We start from the raw sequence: 19,888 nt of genomic DNA, 5'->3' as shown, positions 1-19,888 counted from the left end.
CTCTGATGTGTTTGGAATTTCCTGCTTCCCTGCCCTGGCACAAGATTGTCTTGTGAGACTCTGTGTGATACACTGCCCGCTGCCCTCTGGGCTTGTCCTTGCCCTGCCCTGCCCTGAGGTGACTTACATGCATTAAAAATGAGGGATTGGCCTGGCAAAAGGTTTATTTTGCCAGGTTGACATGGCAGTTTAATACAGGAAAAACAGACGGAAATGGCATAACTGAGACATGTTCAAAGTACTCCTTCAGTGGGTAGAACAATCAGTGAAGCAGACCTACTAGTAGCATTTAATTCACAGGACCTGTGCACAGGTGGTGCCTTTCTACTAGAGACTTAGAAGTAAATTAAATATTGTGCTTGGGTATAATCCAATTCTATCATGTTTTAGGGAGAGACCACACGCACGTTAGCACTGGTTAGCAGTGATAAAGTACACAGGGTTCCAAAGCCTGCAAAAACAAAGTCAGCAAAACAGGAGGGTTGAAGGAAAAATTAGGGAGGAAATCACGCCAAGGATGCAAGGTCTAACAGAAGCCCTTTGTGAGTCTGCTGAGGCAGAGCCTTTGTGATGAGTAAGGGTGGTAAGTGACAACTTCTCCCCTATATCAAGACAGAGATGGGCGGTCCTACCAACACCTATTCTCCCTTTGTCTCCCTGTCTGGAGACCAGCTGTACGCTACAACTACTCATGTGAACCAGGATACAGGCTGGAGGCACGGAATGGTTAGGATAAGAAAAAACTAACTTTATAAAAGTGACATCCGAATTGTGACTAAAAATCCAAATTTACCATTAAAGAGAGTTTTAAATAGAAATTCTTTAGACACCAATGTCGACATTCCTACCTGCTTCCAATTGAAATGTATCATTTATTAAATAAATATGGTAACCCATTGTTTCACCAGATCGAAATGATAGACTCCTCTACACACAGGCTGTGTAATAGTAGGCCTGAAACATATTTGAAAGGCTAGTAAAGTGGGTGGCACAATCAGTATTGCAGGCCCACTATTAATATTTCATTTACAAGCCATGGGTACTTGTATTAACATTTACTAGTGACTTACAAGTAAATGGAATGTGTCAAAAGGGTTTAAGTCAATTTCACCATGCTTTAGGGAGTGACCACACACACCTTAGCACAGGTCAGGGTTGGTAAAGTGCAGAGAGTACTAAGGCCAACAAAAACTAGATCAGCAAAAATGGAGGAATTAATGTCAAATGTTTGGGGAAGTCCACCCTAAGGCTGACAGGTGTAACAGTGGACCGCCTTCTGACCCAACTACTAATCCACTTTCTCATAAGTGTGTGGCATGGTTTAATGTACAAAAGGATATTGGCACTCATAGAGGAGTTTGATCCTATTGGTCTCCACACATCTTCCCGATTCTGCTAATAATCGAAACCTTCTAAAGTGATCAGTACTGTTCGCGTCATCTGTGCAATTATTACCAGTATTTCAGGATTCAGCGGTTAAAAAATGTTTACTAAGGGCATACCTGAGGTGAATATTTGAAGGCAATTTGCCGCACCAGTTGTTACTTATTAACCTCTAATCTAACCTGATAAGGTAAGCAACACCTGGAGACGTTAAGCAGGATTTGCAGCACTACCAAAAGACTTCGCAGCCATGAAGGGAGCAGCCGCCGTCCTGCTTCTCCTCGTGCTTGGAGGTAGGAAGAGGCGGGCACGGGAGGAGGGGAGGTGGGCGAGTGGGTTTTTATGCAATAAACCAGAATAAATAAAGGTTTAACTAGTCCACGCGGAACACGATGAAAGAGGTCGTACATTACTGATAACTGAACCGAGGAACCGCTTTTTTCCTTTTTGTAATGTAACATGGTTTGAGAGAATTCCATACATTTAACGAGCTGATAAAACCTATATTTTTACACATGTAAAGAAATGTAGGTAAAACTCGACTTCCCTGTAATGTGTTGTCCGTCAATTAGGGTTTACTATAATTACTAGGAAGAGGCCTATGTTTTTTATCAGTTTGTAACCACGGGTTATATTATCTCTAAAAAGCGCCTATAATGCGCGTGCTTGTGGATTGTAATTTTCAAAGCGCCGTCCTGTACAATGGGAATTCTTCTAGGCGCACCGAAAAAGGCGCTGCTGTACACGAACGTTTACAACAACGGCCATTGTGTGGGGAAATGGCAGGGCAAGCACAACTAGTGCCAATAAATATATGGATTCGCCAGTGGCACCTTCTGGCTCAAGCCTGACTTGTTCCCGCGTACATTGGTGGTGGTTTACAAAAGATTCTGGGCCCTATTCAGTGTCCGGTGGAAGAAAATATGCCGATTAGTGAGCAAAGTACTGAATTATCTGCTGGAAGAGAAAATGTCCACGCCTGCAAGGCCCCCCCCCACCCCACTGACCCCGGAGGAATTACCTTACAACATAATTTGGGTGCAGGTGTGTTTGACACTGGGTGGATATCCTCAATTTTCTTTACAAAACGTGAGCACTGCCCAGCAGCTGTTATTATCATCAATAATAGCCATTTTGTATCAAAAAGTGGACTTTTTAATAAAATCTAGCTTTACAAAACTAGATTACACTTCATCAGCGTATGTGTTGTAAACAGAGATCCGTATTTTTAGCGCATGCACCATGATTTGACTGCCACTCATTCAGTGTTTAATAATGATTACAATCTAAAAGTGTAAGTAAGAAATACTCTGACCTTCCTCTTTGATCCTCTTCAAAGAATGAGTAAGGTTTTGAGAGGATTGTGTTTTTGAAAAATATGAACCTGGTGCTAATTAATGTTTTGGGTAATTGTCACTGACATGCCAATTGATTCCTCAGTGATCAAACAAATGGGGTAAGACAATTGAGGTTGATCACTTCGATAGGTATTAAAATCCATAGCGGGGCGCAGCTGGTCTGTGGGAAACCGGGATGTCATGGTTAGTGGGCAGCTGGCGACTGCTTTTAGGGCTCTGTGAACTCAAAAGACGCCCATGGCTAGACTGAGGGATTAAACCCCACGTCTGAAGCAGGGTTGCAAGGGCAAGTTGCTGCACTAAGGGCCTGCAGGGGCAAAGCTTGGCCAGTAACATTGGGGGTGGGGTGTGGGGGGGGGGGGTTGAGAGCTTCAAATTTTTCCTGAAAATATGTAGGCATATCATGTTAGCATACATTATATGAAAAGCAGCTTAAAGGACAGTGCAATTGGAGAGGAGTGTTGATTGTTAGGGTTAATTAAAACACAGTATTTTGTAAAATAGCCAACCTTTTTGAAGATCTTCAAAACAAGAGAACATTGTGAGTGTGTCTGTTAGTCTGGGTCTGCGTGTAAAGATCTCAGTGGACAATGGACAGACAATGTTGTTCTGCATCCAGGAAGCAATGGAAGATTGTTAGAAGGCAATGGTGCTTTACATCCATGGTGAAAATAAGAACACTGAAACGGAAAGGTGAGATATATAGTGGAATAATTACACACACTGGATTGGCAGTGATGCTTTAAGTGCAGGTGCACCATATTTATCATAATCACAATGGCGCTTTGCACACCAGAAGAGATTATGGGTACTAGAATGGCAATGTGTTTTTTACAAACTGGAGTTTAGTAATGACCAGGCAATGGTGTTTTAATATGCGTGCCGGATGAGTATGTGTCATGGCATTCGGGGTCATATGTGTTTTACATACTAAGGGGTATTGCAATAATTTACGTGAAAGGTGTGCATTTACATACTGGGGGGACGTGGACAACAGCATCATGCCAGTTTCTTTCAGCATCATGACGGACAGCTCCACAGACTGAGACCCGGGCAATCACTGTAAAGGTGAGCATTAGTCAGTGCCCTGGACAGTTTCAGCACTGGCATTCAAACTTGGAGGGCTCACAACTGAGCAGAACACTGGCATATGGAAGTATGTTCTATTATCGTTTTTCACTGACATGGCATTTTTATGCCCCCCCCCCCCCCCCCCAGTTCTTACTACGCGAGGCAGGCCTGCCTCCACCCAGCCAATCACAATGCCAGTATGTTTAAGCCACATAAGCCCCTCCCACCTACCACCATGCCTGTTTTTTTTCTGCACGGACGGCCGTCAGAACACTGGTGCTCCCGGTTCCTGTTTCCTGGTCTGGATTTTCTTCAGGACGGTGCAGTGAGTGTTTGAAATTGCAGTTTTATGTTTCTGCATTCTTTTCTTTGTTGTTTTATTGGCGCGATCGCTCTGGTATTCCGGCCGGCCGTGCTCCTGTTCTGAGGTCAGGGATGCTTCCCGTTCATGTGCTGGGCTGGGGCGTGGAGTTTTTTGGTTTCCTGGCCCCGGGTTGTTTCGGTGCTGGGCTTCTTGGGCAGCGACTGGTCTCCATGGCCATTATCTTTTGATCAATGGCTGGGGGTGAAGACTACAGGGCTGCCCTTTTTAGGTCTCGGACCGGAAATGCTGGCTTGCCAGCTTCCAGGAGGAGATCTTACGTTTCTTAGTAGGGTCGTTTAACCCTCCTCTCTCCTCCATTGGCTGGCTTCCTAAACGGATGCCAGCCATTGGAGGAGAGAACCGTCCCTCCAAAGAAGCTCTGTCTTTTTCGGAATTAGGGGCGTAAGTTTTGCTGTTCTTTAGACAGTGACGTAGTCCGTCACTCAGGACATCAAAACCATGCCCCCAAATCCGAATATTTTCAGTAGCACCGGCCGCCATTTTGCTGTTTGTTAAACATGAGGTAGGTCGCATGCTCCCGCTGTCCTCGTTCCCGCCCCCTCCCGCTGTTCGCTGCTCCTGCTGTCCTCGTTCCCGCCCCTCCCGCTGTTCGCTGCTCCCGCCCGAATCCGAAAATCGTCGCGGCCGCCATTTTGTTTTTGCCGTTTTATTCTTGTTTTGATCCCTTTCACTGTCCTCCTCGTGTTTGCTTTGTTAATGTGCTTTATTTTATGTTTATTTTTGTCTTCACAACGTTGCAGCAGTGATCCGCGGTGCCTGTGCACTCTTCCAGGCTCTTCTTTCCAGCTGTGCCGCTCGACGTTTGGGAGGGGCATGCTGGAGTAGGTGTGGGAGGGTGGGAGGGAGAGGCCACGCGACAGTCGTCTCCGGTGTGCGCACGTGTGCTCGCTCATTGCACTGAGCTGGAGCAGACATTGGAGGGCCGGCAGGCCTCTTCAATTAGTGGTGTTAGGATCCTTGCGGTGCACGTTCCTGCTTGTGGGAGACGCAGTGGGCCCCGGTGCTGCCGTAGACTCGCCGAGGCCTCCCTGGAGAGGAGGGGCAGTGTTGGTTGCCCATCAGGGGGTGCAGGAGGAAGGAGTGTCTTCGGAGTCACTGGACTGGCTCGCATGCGTGAGACGATGGAGGTGTAGGTAGGAAACCACCTCGTCACCAGTGTAGAGGGTCGGGAGGTGGGTGCCCTGGTGCCATGTGGTGAGGCCTACAAATGGAGCCCCACTGCAGCATAATACACGTACACCAGTTTATTTGTAAAGGGCAAAGATCACAAGCGATCATGCACCCGTTCATTTATCCCCTAGCCCGCCCTCCGGGGTGATACACAGTGCAACTTTGTGTAGGGTGGGCAGGGTGGCTCCCACATTACATTTAGGACCAAAGGAAAACATTCTTTTTTAAAGTGAGTAGTGGAAGGACTCCAGTAAATTGGTAATGCCCGAGGGGGAGGGACAGTTAGAAGATGGACAAGGCAAGCCATTGAATAAGAAACGAGAAAATGAGTGACAGTAAAGCCAACCAGTGGACAGTGCTGCAAGCCCCTCCTTGTTCTTGGAAAGCCCACAATATGTATTTCGCAGCCAACTTGCCCTCTCTGGTAGGCTCGACCTAAAAATGTGGCTTTGCCGATGGAACAAAAAAGCAAGTGGGAAAGTTGGATTTTCGATTGTTTTGTTGGAAATACTTGTGGTGGGACAGCAGAGATGCACAGTGTGTTTATTCATAAATCTGCAGTCGCAGTGACATCGCCTTGATGTGAGTATGTGGGAGAGCTGAGCGCTTGACTCCAGACAGGTTAGAGGTGATCCAAGAACCGGTTGTCTGTAACTCTCATCACCTATGCATGGGCCAGGAGCATCTAACTAACCTTTGTGTGAATGCCGACTGAAAGGTCGGTAAACACACACTGTGAAGCTGACATTTCCCTCTCAGCTGGAGGGAGCCAGGGCAGGCTGGTCTGACTCGGAGCCTGCTGAAAGGTTCAAGTCCAGGGGGGCCTTTGCCAGGGCGCTGGGGTCTTTCATCAGTGAACCTGTATCTTAAGAGCGAGGTGGGACTTGCAGAGCCCCAGGGAAGTGATCTGAATTCCATCATCCACCGGAGCCTACAGAGCAGAGTCTGTTTTCTCTCTTCCTCGAGGGGCCAGGGATGGCTTCTCTCGTCGAATGACAAAGCACTCAGGGCTTGACCAGCGGGCACCTGACTCGTCCCACAGCGCCCGCCTGTACTGCAATATCTGCACCCTGGTAAGTGGCTTGATAAAGTGCTCGGCTACATTGTTTGTTGTGCGGGTCCGTTTCATTGGTTGTAAGGGATATTGTAACAACGCATAGTGTGATCTATTTGTGGCCGCCAACGTGGAGCTATCTGATCGTCATGCAGTGAGAGGTTGACCCTAATACGTGTGCTTTTTCATGGCTCTCTTATGTCGATATTAGACTGTTGGGCTGCATGTCATTATTGACACCCATGCTAAATTTGTTGTTTGCATGCATCTACAGTAATACCCTGATTATTATATTTCCCATACATGCCTCCTAAAATTAAGACCGTATTCTATTGTAGACAGATAGCTTGCATCTGGTTAATACATGGACGTATTGTGGCTAGCAATACAGATGATTAGATGGTGTGTTTTGAACAACTCCGTATGTGACGATGACTGCATATGATTTCATCCAGGCTGTCACTCACAGAATAATAGTAGCATGCAGTCTTATCTATATCTCTTTTGTCTAATCTTGGCAATTTACTCTCCCAGGCTAGTATTTACATGCCATCTTGATGTGTTCTCTGTGTGGGGGCTGTGTGTGTGGGGGGGGGGGCTCTGTGTGTGTGATCGTTTTTTCTGGGCTCTTTTCCCTGTGTGTGGGGCTCTCTGTGTGTGTGTGTGTGTGGCTCTGTGTGTGTGTGTGGCTCTGTGTGTGTGGCTCTGTGTGTGTGTGTGGCTGTGTGTGCGTGTGTGTGTGGGGGGGCTCTGTGTGTGTGTGGGGCTCTGTGTGTGTGTGTGTCTGTGTGTGTGTGTCTCTGTGTGTGTGGCTCGCTGTGTGTGTATGGCCCTCTCTGTGTGTGTGTGGCTCTGTGTGTGTGTATGGCTCTCTGTGTGTGTGTTTGTGTGTGGGGCTTTCTCTGTGTTTAGGGGGCTCTGTGTTTGTGTGTGTGTGCGGGGCTCTGTGTGTGTGTGGCTCTGTGTGTGTGGGGGGCTCTGTGTGTGTGTGGGGCTCTGTGTGTATATGGGGCTCTGTGTGTGTGTGGGGCTCTGTGTGTGTGTGGGGCTCTGTGTGTGTGTGGGGCTCTATGTGTGTGTGTGGGGCTCTGTGTGTGTGGGGGGCTCTTTGTGTGTGTGTGTGGGGCTCTGTGTGTGGGTGGGGGGGCTCTGTGTGTGTGTGGGGGGCTCTGTGTGTGTGTGTGGGGGTGCTCTGTATGTGTGTGTGTGGGGCTCTGTGTGTGTGGGGGGGCTCTGTGTGTGTGGGGGGGGCTGTGTGTGTGTGGGGCTCTGTGAGTGTGGGGCTCTGTGTGTGTGTGTAGGGCTCTGTGTGGATAGCGTTTTTTGTAGGTGGCTCTATGTGTGGGTGGCTCTGTCTGTGTGAGGGTGGCTCTGTGTAGGTGGCTCTGTGTGTGAGGGTGGCTCTGTGTAGGTGGCTGTGTGTGTGTTGGTGGCTCTATGTGAATGACTCTGTGTGGGTGGCTCTGTGTGTGTGTGGCTCTGTGTGGGTGTAAATGCAACAGGTCATGCATATGCGTGCGATTAAGCTATTGGCATTGTAAATGACAATGCCATTTATTTAACGATTAAGCTATTGGCAATGTAAATGATTTATTTAGGATTAAAAAAAAAAGTCATGAGCAATGCCAATAGCTCTACCTTTAATAATGCCGAGACCATTGCATTGTAAATGCTTGTTTATTTCCTCACCTTTGCGTGATTAGGTGATTGGGGGCAGTATTTATTGGAGGTTGCTGGGCACTTCCTTTGATTGTGTGGTGAGTTCCTGTTTGACACTGGATTTCTCGCCATGAGTGAAGGGGCTTCTTCACCTGTGCCTGCTAGGGTGATTTTAACCCCTTCGATGCTCATGACGAGCTCAGCTCGTCATGAGGCACAGTTGAGCTGTGCTGATGACGAGCTGAGCTCGTCATGAACAATGGTAAATCTGGGAATGCAGCGCAGAAGGAAAATATCGCTAGCAGCCAAGGTGTTAAAGCAGCATAATGTTCAGGATCTGCAGGAGGATGATGCCTTGCAGATTTCTAGGGCGGATTTACAGGATTTAATTAATTCTGCGGTCCAGTGTGCACTGCTGGAGCCTGCAGCTAAGCAGGCTAAGGATGATGAAGAAGACATGGATAATTCCCCTAAGGGAAAGTACGTCCAGGGCAAGGTTTTTTGGGACATGCTGGTCCATACTCAAGAGGTGCTTGGGTTTGACGCTAAATCCCTGGCTGAGGAAGGATTTTACGCTCAGTATAGTCCCTCTGTGGGGGGGGTGCTCGGCAGCCCAAAGCAAGATGGCCGCACATTAGTGCAGCTCTCCTGGTCGGGCTATTATCCTGCAATTATCCTGCTATTAACATACCATCCACAGCTATGCGTGCAGGATTTAGAAACTGCAAGCTCAGGGCGTAGGACTGATATGATTATGTCACTCTGAAACGTCTGTTTGGGAGTGTAGCGACATTTGGGAGATTGCGCTCCGTACGTGCTGTTGTCAGACGGCTGGTTACCTGTGAGGGGAGACGCGGCTGCAGCTTGAGCCGAGATCCGCTGCTGCTGGACATGACACTGCTGACGCTGGAGAGCAGAAGCTGTGGGGCGGCTCCCTGAGGTGGTGGCTGGCGAGGAGCACTGCGGCTGCGGTGGTTGGTGGCTGTGGCGGGGGAGGGGACAGTGCCGCGCAGCCGCTGATCACTAGAGGGCCAGAGACCAGGTAGGTTGCGGATCGGTCGCTGGCATGGCTATGCTGCTCGTCGCGTCTCCATGTGCTCGAGAGTGAATGCTGCAGCGTGATCTGTTACGGCGGCGGTTAACAGCATAAATCATGACGCTGCCTGGCTATCTATCCGGGGCTGTAATCCGCCTGCAATGTGGCGTGAGGCCCTCTTTGCTTGAACCTCGCGCTGGGATACGCCGCCATTTTGTGATTGCTGACGCTGGGGCCTGCCTGCTGATATCTTTTCGATGAGAGTGGATAGAAGGGACATTGAGCTATCGCTGACGCCTCAGCCCTGCATATAGTTGTCGCTGCTGTGGTGCTACCTATGATTCGCTGCTGGGGCACTGGAACTGAGTATTGTGCCTTCTAAGAGGAATTTGGCCGAGCCACCTGGAGGTGCAGGAGCTGCTGAGGTGCCTGGTGCCCTGTTGGTGTGTTTCTGCCGGCACTATGGCCTCTAAGCTGGATAAACATGGTGCTCACTTAATGGAAGCAGAACAATGTATATCCACTGAGGAGGACAGGGTGGATGCGGTCAATACCTCCTGTGTGCAAATGGACAAGTTGCTAGCAGTTATACAGTCAAAGAATGAGGACTTGGAGGCCAGATCGCGCCGAAACAATTTGCGCATCACAGGAGTGGAGGAGACAACCAATGTGGGGAAAATGGAGCTGTACGTGGAAGAGATGCTCAAGTCTATGCTTGGGGGGGGAACATTTTTTCTCGCTTATGGTGGTTGAGCGGGCGCATCGATCTTTGGCGCCACAACCTGTCCCTGGAGCTCCTCCCAGGCCAATCATCTCCCGGCTCCTTAATTACTGAGACAGGGACACGGCTCTTCGATTAGCGCAAGAAATGGGCACGACCAAGTATCAAGGGAGGAATATTGGATATATCCTGATTTTTCTACAGCTGTGCAACAGGCCAGGAGGGAATTTCAACCGGTTAAGAAGAAACTACAACCGCTGCAAATTCAATATGCAATGCTCTATCCAGTGAAATTACGGATCCAGCATGGTAGCAAACCTAAGATCTTCACCACACCTAAGGATGCCTTACAGTTTGTCAAGAAGCTGGAACGTAAGGAGAAGGCCAAAGATACAGGGGCCGAGGAGGATGCTGAAGACTGATGTTTCTACAGAGTGACTGTTATATGTTTTGGGCTTTGATATAATTAGAAATGGAAACTGATGTCATATGTGTGCTAACAATTTTTTTCCCTCTAGAAAGGCTAATGTGCCCTGTATTGAAGGGCTGTATGCTTATTGCTAAAGAGTATGTCAGATGCGTCTCACCAGGGCGCATTCACGGATATGTTACTGCCTTCGTTTGACTGTTATCTAGTGGACTTTAGTTGGTTAGAATCATTGGGGTGATGGTGTTGGCTGCGAACGCGGACATTCACAGTATGACTAGATATCCTTTTTTTTACATGGGGGGCAATAATCCTAGTTCTAATTGTTGTACTACATATGGTCTACTAGGGTGGCCTCTTCGAATGGCTTGTGAAGTGCACACGCATAACTATACTTTTGGATGGGTGGGGGTATGTCACTGGAGAGGAGCCCCGACCTCGCCTCTTTCTCTTGAGGGAATCAATGGTCCGCTGGTGTCCCTCCTGAGGGAGCACCCCAAGATGTTTTGTGATGGGTGAGGGCACGGTGAGTGTATTTGTGACTCACGGTGGGTGGGAGGGTTTTGGGTTCTTGGTATCTTGTTGCATGATTTTCTTGTCTCAGCGTGACTGGGAGAATGGGAGGAACGGGGTGTAGGGATGTCCTTGGCATAGTTGTGGTGCTGGGGTGGGAGTGGGGTGTTTGTTGCAGGGATGTTCTAATGTGCAGCTGTGCAAATTGGATTGTCAATATACTATCTCATACATCTGGTAGCGCAAAATATGGTCTTTTACACTATGTGATGTTTCAGAATTGCATATAATGGAGGGAGCAGGGAAAATGACTTGGATAACTTGGAATGTCAGGTGGTTAAATAACCCGAAAAAAACGAGGCAGGTATTTATTTATTGATTTTATTGATTTATTTATTAAATTTATATAGCGCAACAGCTACCCGTAAGGGTTTCCCGGCGCTGAAAGACAATTGCAGCAAAAATACAATCCAAGGGGAAAATTTATTGGACAAAAGCCAGGTCTTTACGGCTCTACGGAAGAGAATATGACAGTTCTCTATCCGCAAGTCCAAAGGAAGAGAGTTCCAGAGTTTGGATCCTAAGGTAGCGAAAGAGAGACTGCCCATTCTCGAGAATCTGAACTTAGGAATACAAAATAGGTGTTGGGAAGAAGAACGAAGTGAATGAGCAGGGACATAAGGTTTAACGAGGGACTGAAGATAGGAGGGGGCGACTCCAATCTTGATCTTGTGCATGAAGCACAGTGCCTTGAATTTTACACGGTTGTCAAGATTGAGCCAGTGAAGCTCCTTCAGACGCTCAGTGATGTGATCCCGTTTTCAACAACCACAGAGAAGCCGTGCAGCAGCATTTTGAACCAATTGGAGACAGCGCATGACCGCCCTGGTAGACCCCAGGTAGAGCACGTTACCGTAGTCTAGTCTGGAGGTCACCAAGGCCGTCATTACAGATCTCTGGGTGTTGGAAGGTAAAATCCAGAAGATTTTTCTCAGCCACCTTAGGATGGTAAAACAGGTGGCTGCAACTTTGTTGGCCTGATCTTTCATAGATAGACCCTTGTCAATAATGACCCGAGATTACGTACTCGTTCAGATGGAGTGGGTAAAGAACCCATGGTCGATGGCCAGTGTCTCGGGCTCCAAAGATCAGGTTTGTTTCCAAAGACTAATACCTCTGTCTTATCGCTATGTAATTTAAGAAAGTTGCGATTCATCCAACGGGATATTTCGCTGAGACCCGTTTGCAAAGATAAGGAAGAGGTGGGATCAGCTTGGGATAGGGAAAACACAATTTGCGAGTCATCAGCGTAAGTAAATTAATTCAAACCAAAACGATGTGCAATATGAGCCAAATGATAACATAAAGATTAAAAAGAAGGGGACTAAGAATAGAACCCTGGGGCACACCATGTGGGGATACATAGGTATTGGAAGTGGACGTGTGAGAAAAGATTTGGAAAGTCCGGTCAGTGAGGAAAGCCGAAAGCCAATGCAATGCTTTTACGCCAATGCCGAAGGAAGCAAGGTTATTAAGAAGGATACTGGCGTATTTGGATCGTTATAATGTTCAAGTTGCGTTTCATCAGGAAACTCATCTCAGTAAGCATAACGCCTCAGCTGTGGCGAAAAATTGGGCGGGTGCACATCTTACATCTTCATATTCATCGTATGCAAGGGGAGTGATGTTGCTAGTTAAAAGGAGTACTCACTTTGAAAGTAGTTTTGAAGGGATTGATGATGAAGGCAGGTATATAATTGTGCAGGGGAGGTTATGTGGTACTCTCATTACGATGGTGAATGTATATGGCCCAAATATCGACGACTCAGGGTTTTTTAAAATGCTGTGGATCAAAGTGGGGGGATTTTAATGTGGTGCTAAACCAAGGGTTGGATCAGTGTGCGAGGATATCTGTAGCTGTTAAAAAAGCTGTGCAGGCGGTGCAGGATGGTATGAGTGACCTGGGACTTCTCGATGTTTGGAGGTTGCGACACCCTGGGGTAAGGGAGGGCACATGCTATACATATGCACATAATACATGGTCCCTTTTAGATTATTGGCTTGCGACGCAGGATGTCAGTACATTGGTGTCCCGGGTGGCACATTTACCCCAGGCTTTGTCGGACCATGCCCCTGTATTGCTTGCTATGCAGGTGCCCACTTATGCACCGGTCCCGTTCCAATGGATACTATAGCCCTCGGCTTTACTAGATCCAACGTTTAAAGAAGGCTTACAGGAGGCCGTTGAAAAATATTTTAATGACAATCTTGGTTCGGCGCAGAGTATATGTACTTTGTGGGAGGCATTCAAAGTAACTATCCGGGGAGCATGTATAAGCCTGCATGCGGGTTTGCTTAAATCTTTGCATGGATCCATGAAACAGATAGAGCAGGACCTGGTGAGGCTTGAGCGACAGTATGAGGAGATGCATGATAGAGTGACCTTGGCTGATATACGGTTGCGGGTCACTGAGTACAATGAGTTGGCAGATCAGGAGGTGAGACATATGTCGAGGCATTGCAAAGCTAGATATTATGGCGAAAGGATTCTGGAACCTTGAGCAAGGTACTGCATGTGACAAGGGATTACAGAGGGGGATACTATTCATTCAGACTTGGCTGGTATCCTTGCACAATTTGTCAAGAATTACACAGATATGTATGGGAGTGGGCAGACGGCTAGCGTGAAGGAAATAGCGCAATATTTGGATGATTTGGCTTTGGTTTGGTTGTCTAAAGGACAACAAGATTTCCTGATACACCCGCTACTGGCCCACAAATTAAAGCAGCGGGCACTGACTGTATCCCGCCCGAGTTCTATACGGAGTATGTTGATGTGCTACTGCCCCATTTAACGGCTATGTATGACGAGGCCTTTGAGGAACAAAGGCTGCCCGACTCACTCCAAGAAGCTCTAATTGTAGCATTGCTTAAACCTGGCAAGCCACCGGACCGGTGCGAGTCACACAGGCCGCTCTCCCTCATGAACACTGATGTAAAAATACTAACAAAGGTGTTAGCGTCCCGGTTACGCCTGTTGTTGACAGTTATGGTGCTTCCAGATCAGTCTGGGTTTATTCCTACCCGCTCCACGGCGCATAATCTGAGGGCACTGTTTGCGGTTATGCAACTTTTAAACCCCGAACTCCCAGCAGCTGCAGTCCTTTTGGATGCCGCTAAGGCATTTGATTCTGTTGCCTGGACGTATATGTTCGTTGTAATGCACCAAATGGAGGTCCTTTTCTTTTTCACTAGTTAGGTCTCGCGACCTATCGATGCGCGCAAGCGCATCGAGCGGAGCGAGAATTCATGTTGGCAAAACACAAGTCAAACCAAGGGCTTTCAGCCCCGCGGTTTTCTTGCAGTTCACGTGTACATGCACGCGCATTGCATGCAAGCCCAGCGTCTCGCATTCCCAGGCTCTCCCGCCCCCATCCGGCATCAGGCTTCTCCTCCCCTAGCAGCACTCCTCCCACACCAGCAACTCCCCCCTCCCATACCAGCACCTCCCCTCTCTCTCCCCGCAAACACAGCCTTGCCCTAGCAGCACTCCTCCCACACCAGCACCTCCCCCCTCCCACACCAGCACCTCCCCTCTCTCTCCCCGAAACACAGCCTTGCCCTAGCAGCACTCCTCCCACACCAGCACCTCCCCCCTCCCACACCAGCACTTCCCCTCTCTCTCCCCGCAAACACCTTTGCATGGTTTCTGATGCTGACCAGCCTTTCTCGTCCACTTATCACAAGCCTTGTAAAATACAGTCCCGAAGCCTGTCTCTGACCTGACCGTGTACGGACAGCCCTTCTCAGATGCAGGGCCTCGGTTTCGTGATGTGGTTGTTGTAAACCTACACGTCTTGCGTGTGGTTCGTTTGTGAACAGTTGTTGCCGACATTTCCGTCCGCTCCCAGGCCTGACTTGTTTCTTTTTACTTTAAAACGACTTTTTCCAATTTCAACTGTCTCGGAGTTCCCTTGTTTCTCAGAGCATGGTATTATCTTCTTATTTCTATCACGTCCATTGCTAAAAATGGCCTCCAGCTGAAGGTGTGGCAGAGCCTATTCTTTCAAGAAGCAGAGATCCGTCACGTGTTTTTCTTTACTAGCCTTGGTGGCGTTCCCTCAGTAAACACACTGGGTTGGTTCGCCATTGCTGTGACGTCAGGGCTTCGAATAGTTGGGTTACGTAAGGCGTACCGTGGATCGTAACGACGTACAGGCAGGCAACAACGCGCCAACAAAAGCGAGGAGGGCTTACAGGAAACATCCTCTGCAGCGGGGCTTATCTCGACTGGGACAGTAATTCAAAGTGAATTGTTATTACTGTTTTGGCTTCTTTCTGCGCCAGCAGGTGGGAAAAAAGGCAATGGGAAACACCCGAGCCGGCAGAGTCAGCACTCCAGACTGTCAGAATCCACAGAAAGCACGTGCGCCCCACAAATAGGCCATCAGCTCCACCGCATGCCTTCAACCCTAGTTATATTTATTTAGCAGCAGCAGCATTTCTCCTGTGCCAGGCCACATCAAAGGCTCTGTGCCACTTTCACCCACACAGCAACACTTACAGACACGCAACGCCACTCACACCCACGCAAGCCCACTATCATCCACGCAACACCACACTCACCCACGCAACACCACTCACTCACTCACGCAAAGCCACTCACACCCACGCAGTGCCACTTTCACACACACAGCACCACTTTCAGACACGCAACGCCACTCACACCCACGCAAGCCCACTATCACCCACGCAATGCCACACTCACCCAAGCAACGCCACTCACCCAAGCAACACCACTCACTCACACACACAACACAACTCACCCACGCAACGCCACTCATCCACGCAACGCCACTCATCCACGCAACGCCACTCATCCACGCAACGCCACTCATCCATGCAACGCCGCTCATCCACCCAACGCCACTCATCCACGCCACGCCGCTCACCCACGCCACGCCGCTCACCCACGGCACGCCGCTCACCTACGCCACGCCGCTCACCCACGCAACGCCGCTCACACGCGCAATGCCGCTCACACACGCAACGCCGCTCACACACGCAATGCCACTCACACACGCAACGCCACTCACACACGCAACGCCACTCACACATGCAACGCCACTCACACACGCAATGCCACCCACACACGCAACGCCACTCACAACGCAACGCCACTCACACACGCAACGCCACTCACACACGCAACGCCACTCACACATGCAACGCCACTCACACACGCAACTCCACTCACACATGCAACGCCACTCACACACGCAACGCCACTCACACACGCAATGCCACTCACACACGCAACGCCACTCACACATGCAACGCCACTCACACACGCAACGCCACTCACACCCACGCAACGGCACTCACACCCACGCAACGCCACTCACTCAAAGCCACTCACACACACGCAGTGCCACTTTCACCCACACTGTGCAGTGCACAATAGGTCTCGCAGTAGGAAAGTTGGAGCTATTGGTTTTGTAAATGACAAAGCCCTTTATGTTTTTAAAATGAAAACAAAAATAAAAGGCATTGTTATTTGCAATTGTAATAGCTCCAACTTTCCTACTGCGAGACCTATTGGCAACGCCAGTGCTTGTTGGATAAAGTTACTGTATACTGAGCCGGTAGCCTCAGTGCCCATAAATGGTCATACATCGGAGTTGTTTCCAATTAAGCGGGGTACTAGACAAGGCTGCCCGCTGTCGCCCTTGATTTTTGCGTTCGTGTTGGAACCACTTGCGTGCATGCTGCGGCAGAGGCATGCTGGGTCTTTACCAAAGACCATTGGCAGTGTCCATGTATGCCGATGACATGTTCCTGTATGTGAGGGAACCGGCGCAATATCGGGAGCAGGTTATACAGGAATATATACGTTTTGAGTGGTTCTCTGGGCTAACCATTAATTGGAACAAGTCTATAATATTCTCACTTACAGATTGTACCAAGCCCTTTGTGTTGAATTACCCCCTGGAATGGGCTACAGATTCTGTAAAGTATCCTGGGGTGTGAATTCACAGGGACCCGCAGGTTGTTAATGGGACAAATTTTGGAACAGCGATATCGAAGTTAGAAGATCAGGTCGCTCGATGGATTCGCTGATAGGGTAGCATTAATCAAAATGGTAGTGCTACCAAAATTCTTATATTTATTTGCTACTGTCCCTATCACTTTAACGCAGCATTTTTTAAATACATTACGCTCACTGTTGAGCACTCTGGAATGGGGGGGCAAGAAATCCCGCATTGGTTGGGAAACTCATACGCAATAGGTGGTTTTGCAGTGCCATATATGCACTTATATTATCTATCTGTTCAGTCACAGTTTGCGTATTACTGGCAGAATGCGCCGGCATTTACACCGCAGGTAGTGGTTGAAGCTGGTGCTGTTCAACCCTTACCGTTAAAAGCAATGATTGCAAACCCTCATTCGGTGTTTGAACGGGATGAGATGGATACACTTTAATGCATGGCTCGGGCATGACATATACTGGGGCAGCAGGCGAAGTGGCTTCCACTGTATTCTCTGGCTATGCCTTTGCTTTTGCTTCATCATGCCGCGTTGTCTGTGATGGGTGAGGCAGGCGCCCTTAAGGTATTGCAAGCAGCGGGGGTGCTGACCGTGGGTGATGCATTTCTGGGTGGGACATTTATATCCCTACAGGATTTTTTGAAAGATGGGACGTGTGAGGCTATGTCCACATTTATATATGCTATGCTCCGTTATGCTATGCGTAGCTTATATCCATGCTTTCCCGAGGAACTCTCAGTGCTGGGGGTTTTACAGCTCATTTACACTACGCAAACCCAGACTAAATTGGTTTCACGATTATATCATCGTAGATGTGTCTTTTGGGTAATGTTTCTAAGCTTCCACCAGGTGTTCGCAAACTGGTGGTGTTGTCTATGCAATTGGCTAAACGTAAGTAGCATTAAACTGGGACGGTAGGCCTGCACCTCTGCTGAAACACTGGCTACATGATATTGCTTACTGCAGTGATCAACTTCTTTGTTACGCAGAAGAGCTGCCAAGTGCATCAGGACCCCGGGATGTGTGGGATCCATACACTGCCTATATGCTGACCAGCTCTGCAGATGATTGAGCATTATGGTATGGACAAATTGCTGCTGATGAACTGCTTGTACTTCCTGATTCCATGTTTTTTTTACCAATCTATGTATTGTTTCCCTTTGGCAACTACGGACATGTATCAGATATTGCTTGAATTTATAACGATCAACTGCACTGTATTTCTGTTTGAAAATTTATAAATAAAATAAAAAATAAAAAAAACAACAAAAGTATTGTTCCTCTGAGGTGGATGAATTCCCCTTCCATGATGACCTGAAGGATATCCTCACAAAGGAGTGGCTTGAGGCGGATAAGCAGGGTATTCCGCGGTTCCTGGGGAAACGGTATCGCCTGGCGGACTTTGATTCCCAGTTTCCTGCGATTCCAAAAGTTAATTCTCTTTTGTCCTCTATGGCTTCTGCCTCTTCTTCCTCTCTGTCCTCGGAGGAGGCTTCCCTGTCTGATTCGGAGCAGCGTAAGGTTGAGTCTGCTCTCAAGCCTTCTTACGCCGCTTCTCGCTTTGGGTTGTGTGCTAGCACTTATGCGGCCCATGCTCTGAAGGTCCTGCTTAAGGATTTTGAGAAAATGTTTGAGTGTCTTCAGGTTCAGAGGGACCCTACTCCTGTGTTGGCTCAAATGGAGGTTTTGGCACAATTCCTCTCGGATGTCAGTTTTGATTCCTTGTGGGCTTTTTCCTCGGCTGCTGAGGCGGCAGTAGCTGGAAGGAGGTCTCTGTGGACAAAACCTTGGCGTCTTGAGGCTGCACAGAAGGCCTTGGTCATTAAACTGCCTTTTGAGGGTCCCCTGTCTTTTTATGCTTTGTATACAATGGTGCAGCGCTCTGCGGAGGGCAAGAATTAGTTAAAGCCTTTTCAGCCTGCTCCTAAGAAAAGGTCTTTCTTCCAGAAGCAGGAGTTTCAAAGGGTTTGGTCATCTCGACCTTTTTGTGGTCAGGAGGCCACGTTCCATTATAAATCCCGGCCTCAGCAACAGCAGCAGCAGCAACAGCCTCCCTCTGATGCAGGACAGAAGTGACTATGCTGCTGTGGGAGCTCGTCTCCGTTTGTTTCTGGACCGTTGGACAGCTCTGATTTCTGACCAGTGGGTTTTGTCTGTCACCAGGTGGAGTTACCTGATTCCCCCTCTGGATTGTTTTCTCGTTTCCCCATTGTCAAAAGACCCCGTGCGGCGATCTGCCATGTTGTCCAGCATCGCCATGTTGTTACGGAAAGGGGCTGTGGTGAAGGTTCCAGTGGAGGAAGTGGGCCTGGGGTTCTATTCACGTCTGTTTCTGGTTCCAAAGCCCGATGGTTCCTTCCGCCCCATATTGAATCTCCGTTTCCTGAACAAATTGGTCCGGTGGGATCATTTTCGGATGGTCACGCTACAGTCCTTCATCCCCCTCATCCAGGAAGGCGATTTTTTGGCTTCCCTGGACTTAGGGGACGCCTATTTCACGTTCCGGTCCATCCTGCCCGTCAGCGGTTCCTGAGGTTTGCTGTCCAGGGGAGGCATTTCCAGTTTCAGGTTCTGCCATTCGGCCTCTCCACTGCTCCCAGTTCCTTTACCAAGGTATTGGCGCCTGCTCTGGGGGTTTTGCAACATCAGGGTTTCTCCGTGTTTCCCTATATTGATAATTGTTTGGTCTCTGCTTCCACTTTTCCACAGGCTCTTCTGGCGGTGGAGGCTATGTTGTCCCTGTTCCAGGAGCTGGGGTACAAGGTGAATCTGGCCAAGTCTCATCTGGATCCTATTCAGAGACTTCAAGTCATCGGGGGTCTGTTTAACACCTCTCTGGAGGTGGTGTTTCTCCCTCCTGTTCGGATCTTTTCCCTGCAGACTCTGTTGCGGGATCTGTTGAGTCGTCCCTCTGCACTGGCTTCTGTTTGGTTGCGGTTCTAGGGTTTGATGGCTGTGACAACTGCTGTGATTCCTTGGGCTCGCCTCCATCTCAAGCCCTTGGTGACTCATCTGTTGGCTCGGTGGGCCCCTTCCTGGGCAGATTACAAGACTCTGGTTCCT

The 19,888-nt window shown here is 48.7% G+C and overlaps 1 protein-coding gene across 1 annotated transcript in view; it reads left to right on the top strand.

Annotated features, from left to right (window-relative positions):
* Positions 1 to 1,603: 1,603 nt before the first annotated feature.
* Positions 1,604 to 19,888, top strand: part of LOC147701385 (trypsin-like) — a 123,620-nt gene continuing 105,335 nt past the window's right edge. The window contains exon 1 of the mRNA XM_086930074.1: positions 1,604 to 1,676. Coding sequence (XP_086786200.1) covers positions 1,634 to 1,676 — 43 coding nt within the window. The 5' untranslated portion in view covers positions 1,604 to 1,633. The remainder of the gene's footprint in view (positions 1,677 to 19,888) is intronic.

The sequence above is a fragment of the Lissotriton vulgaris genome, chromosome 7, assembly GCF_964263255.1.
Source record: "Lissotriton vulgaris chromosome 7, aLisVul1.2, whole genome shotgun sequence".
NCBI lineage: Eukaryota > Metazoa > Chordata > Amphibia > Caudata > Salamandridae > Lissotriton > Lissotriton vulgaris.
This window is presented reverse-complemented; position numbering and strand designations above follow the sequence as displayed.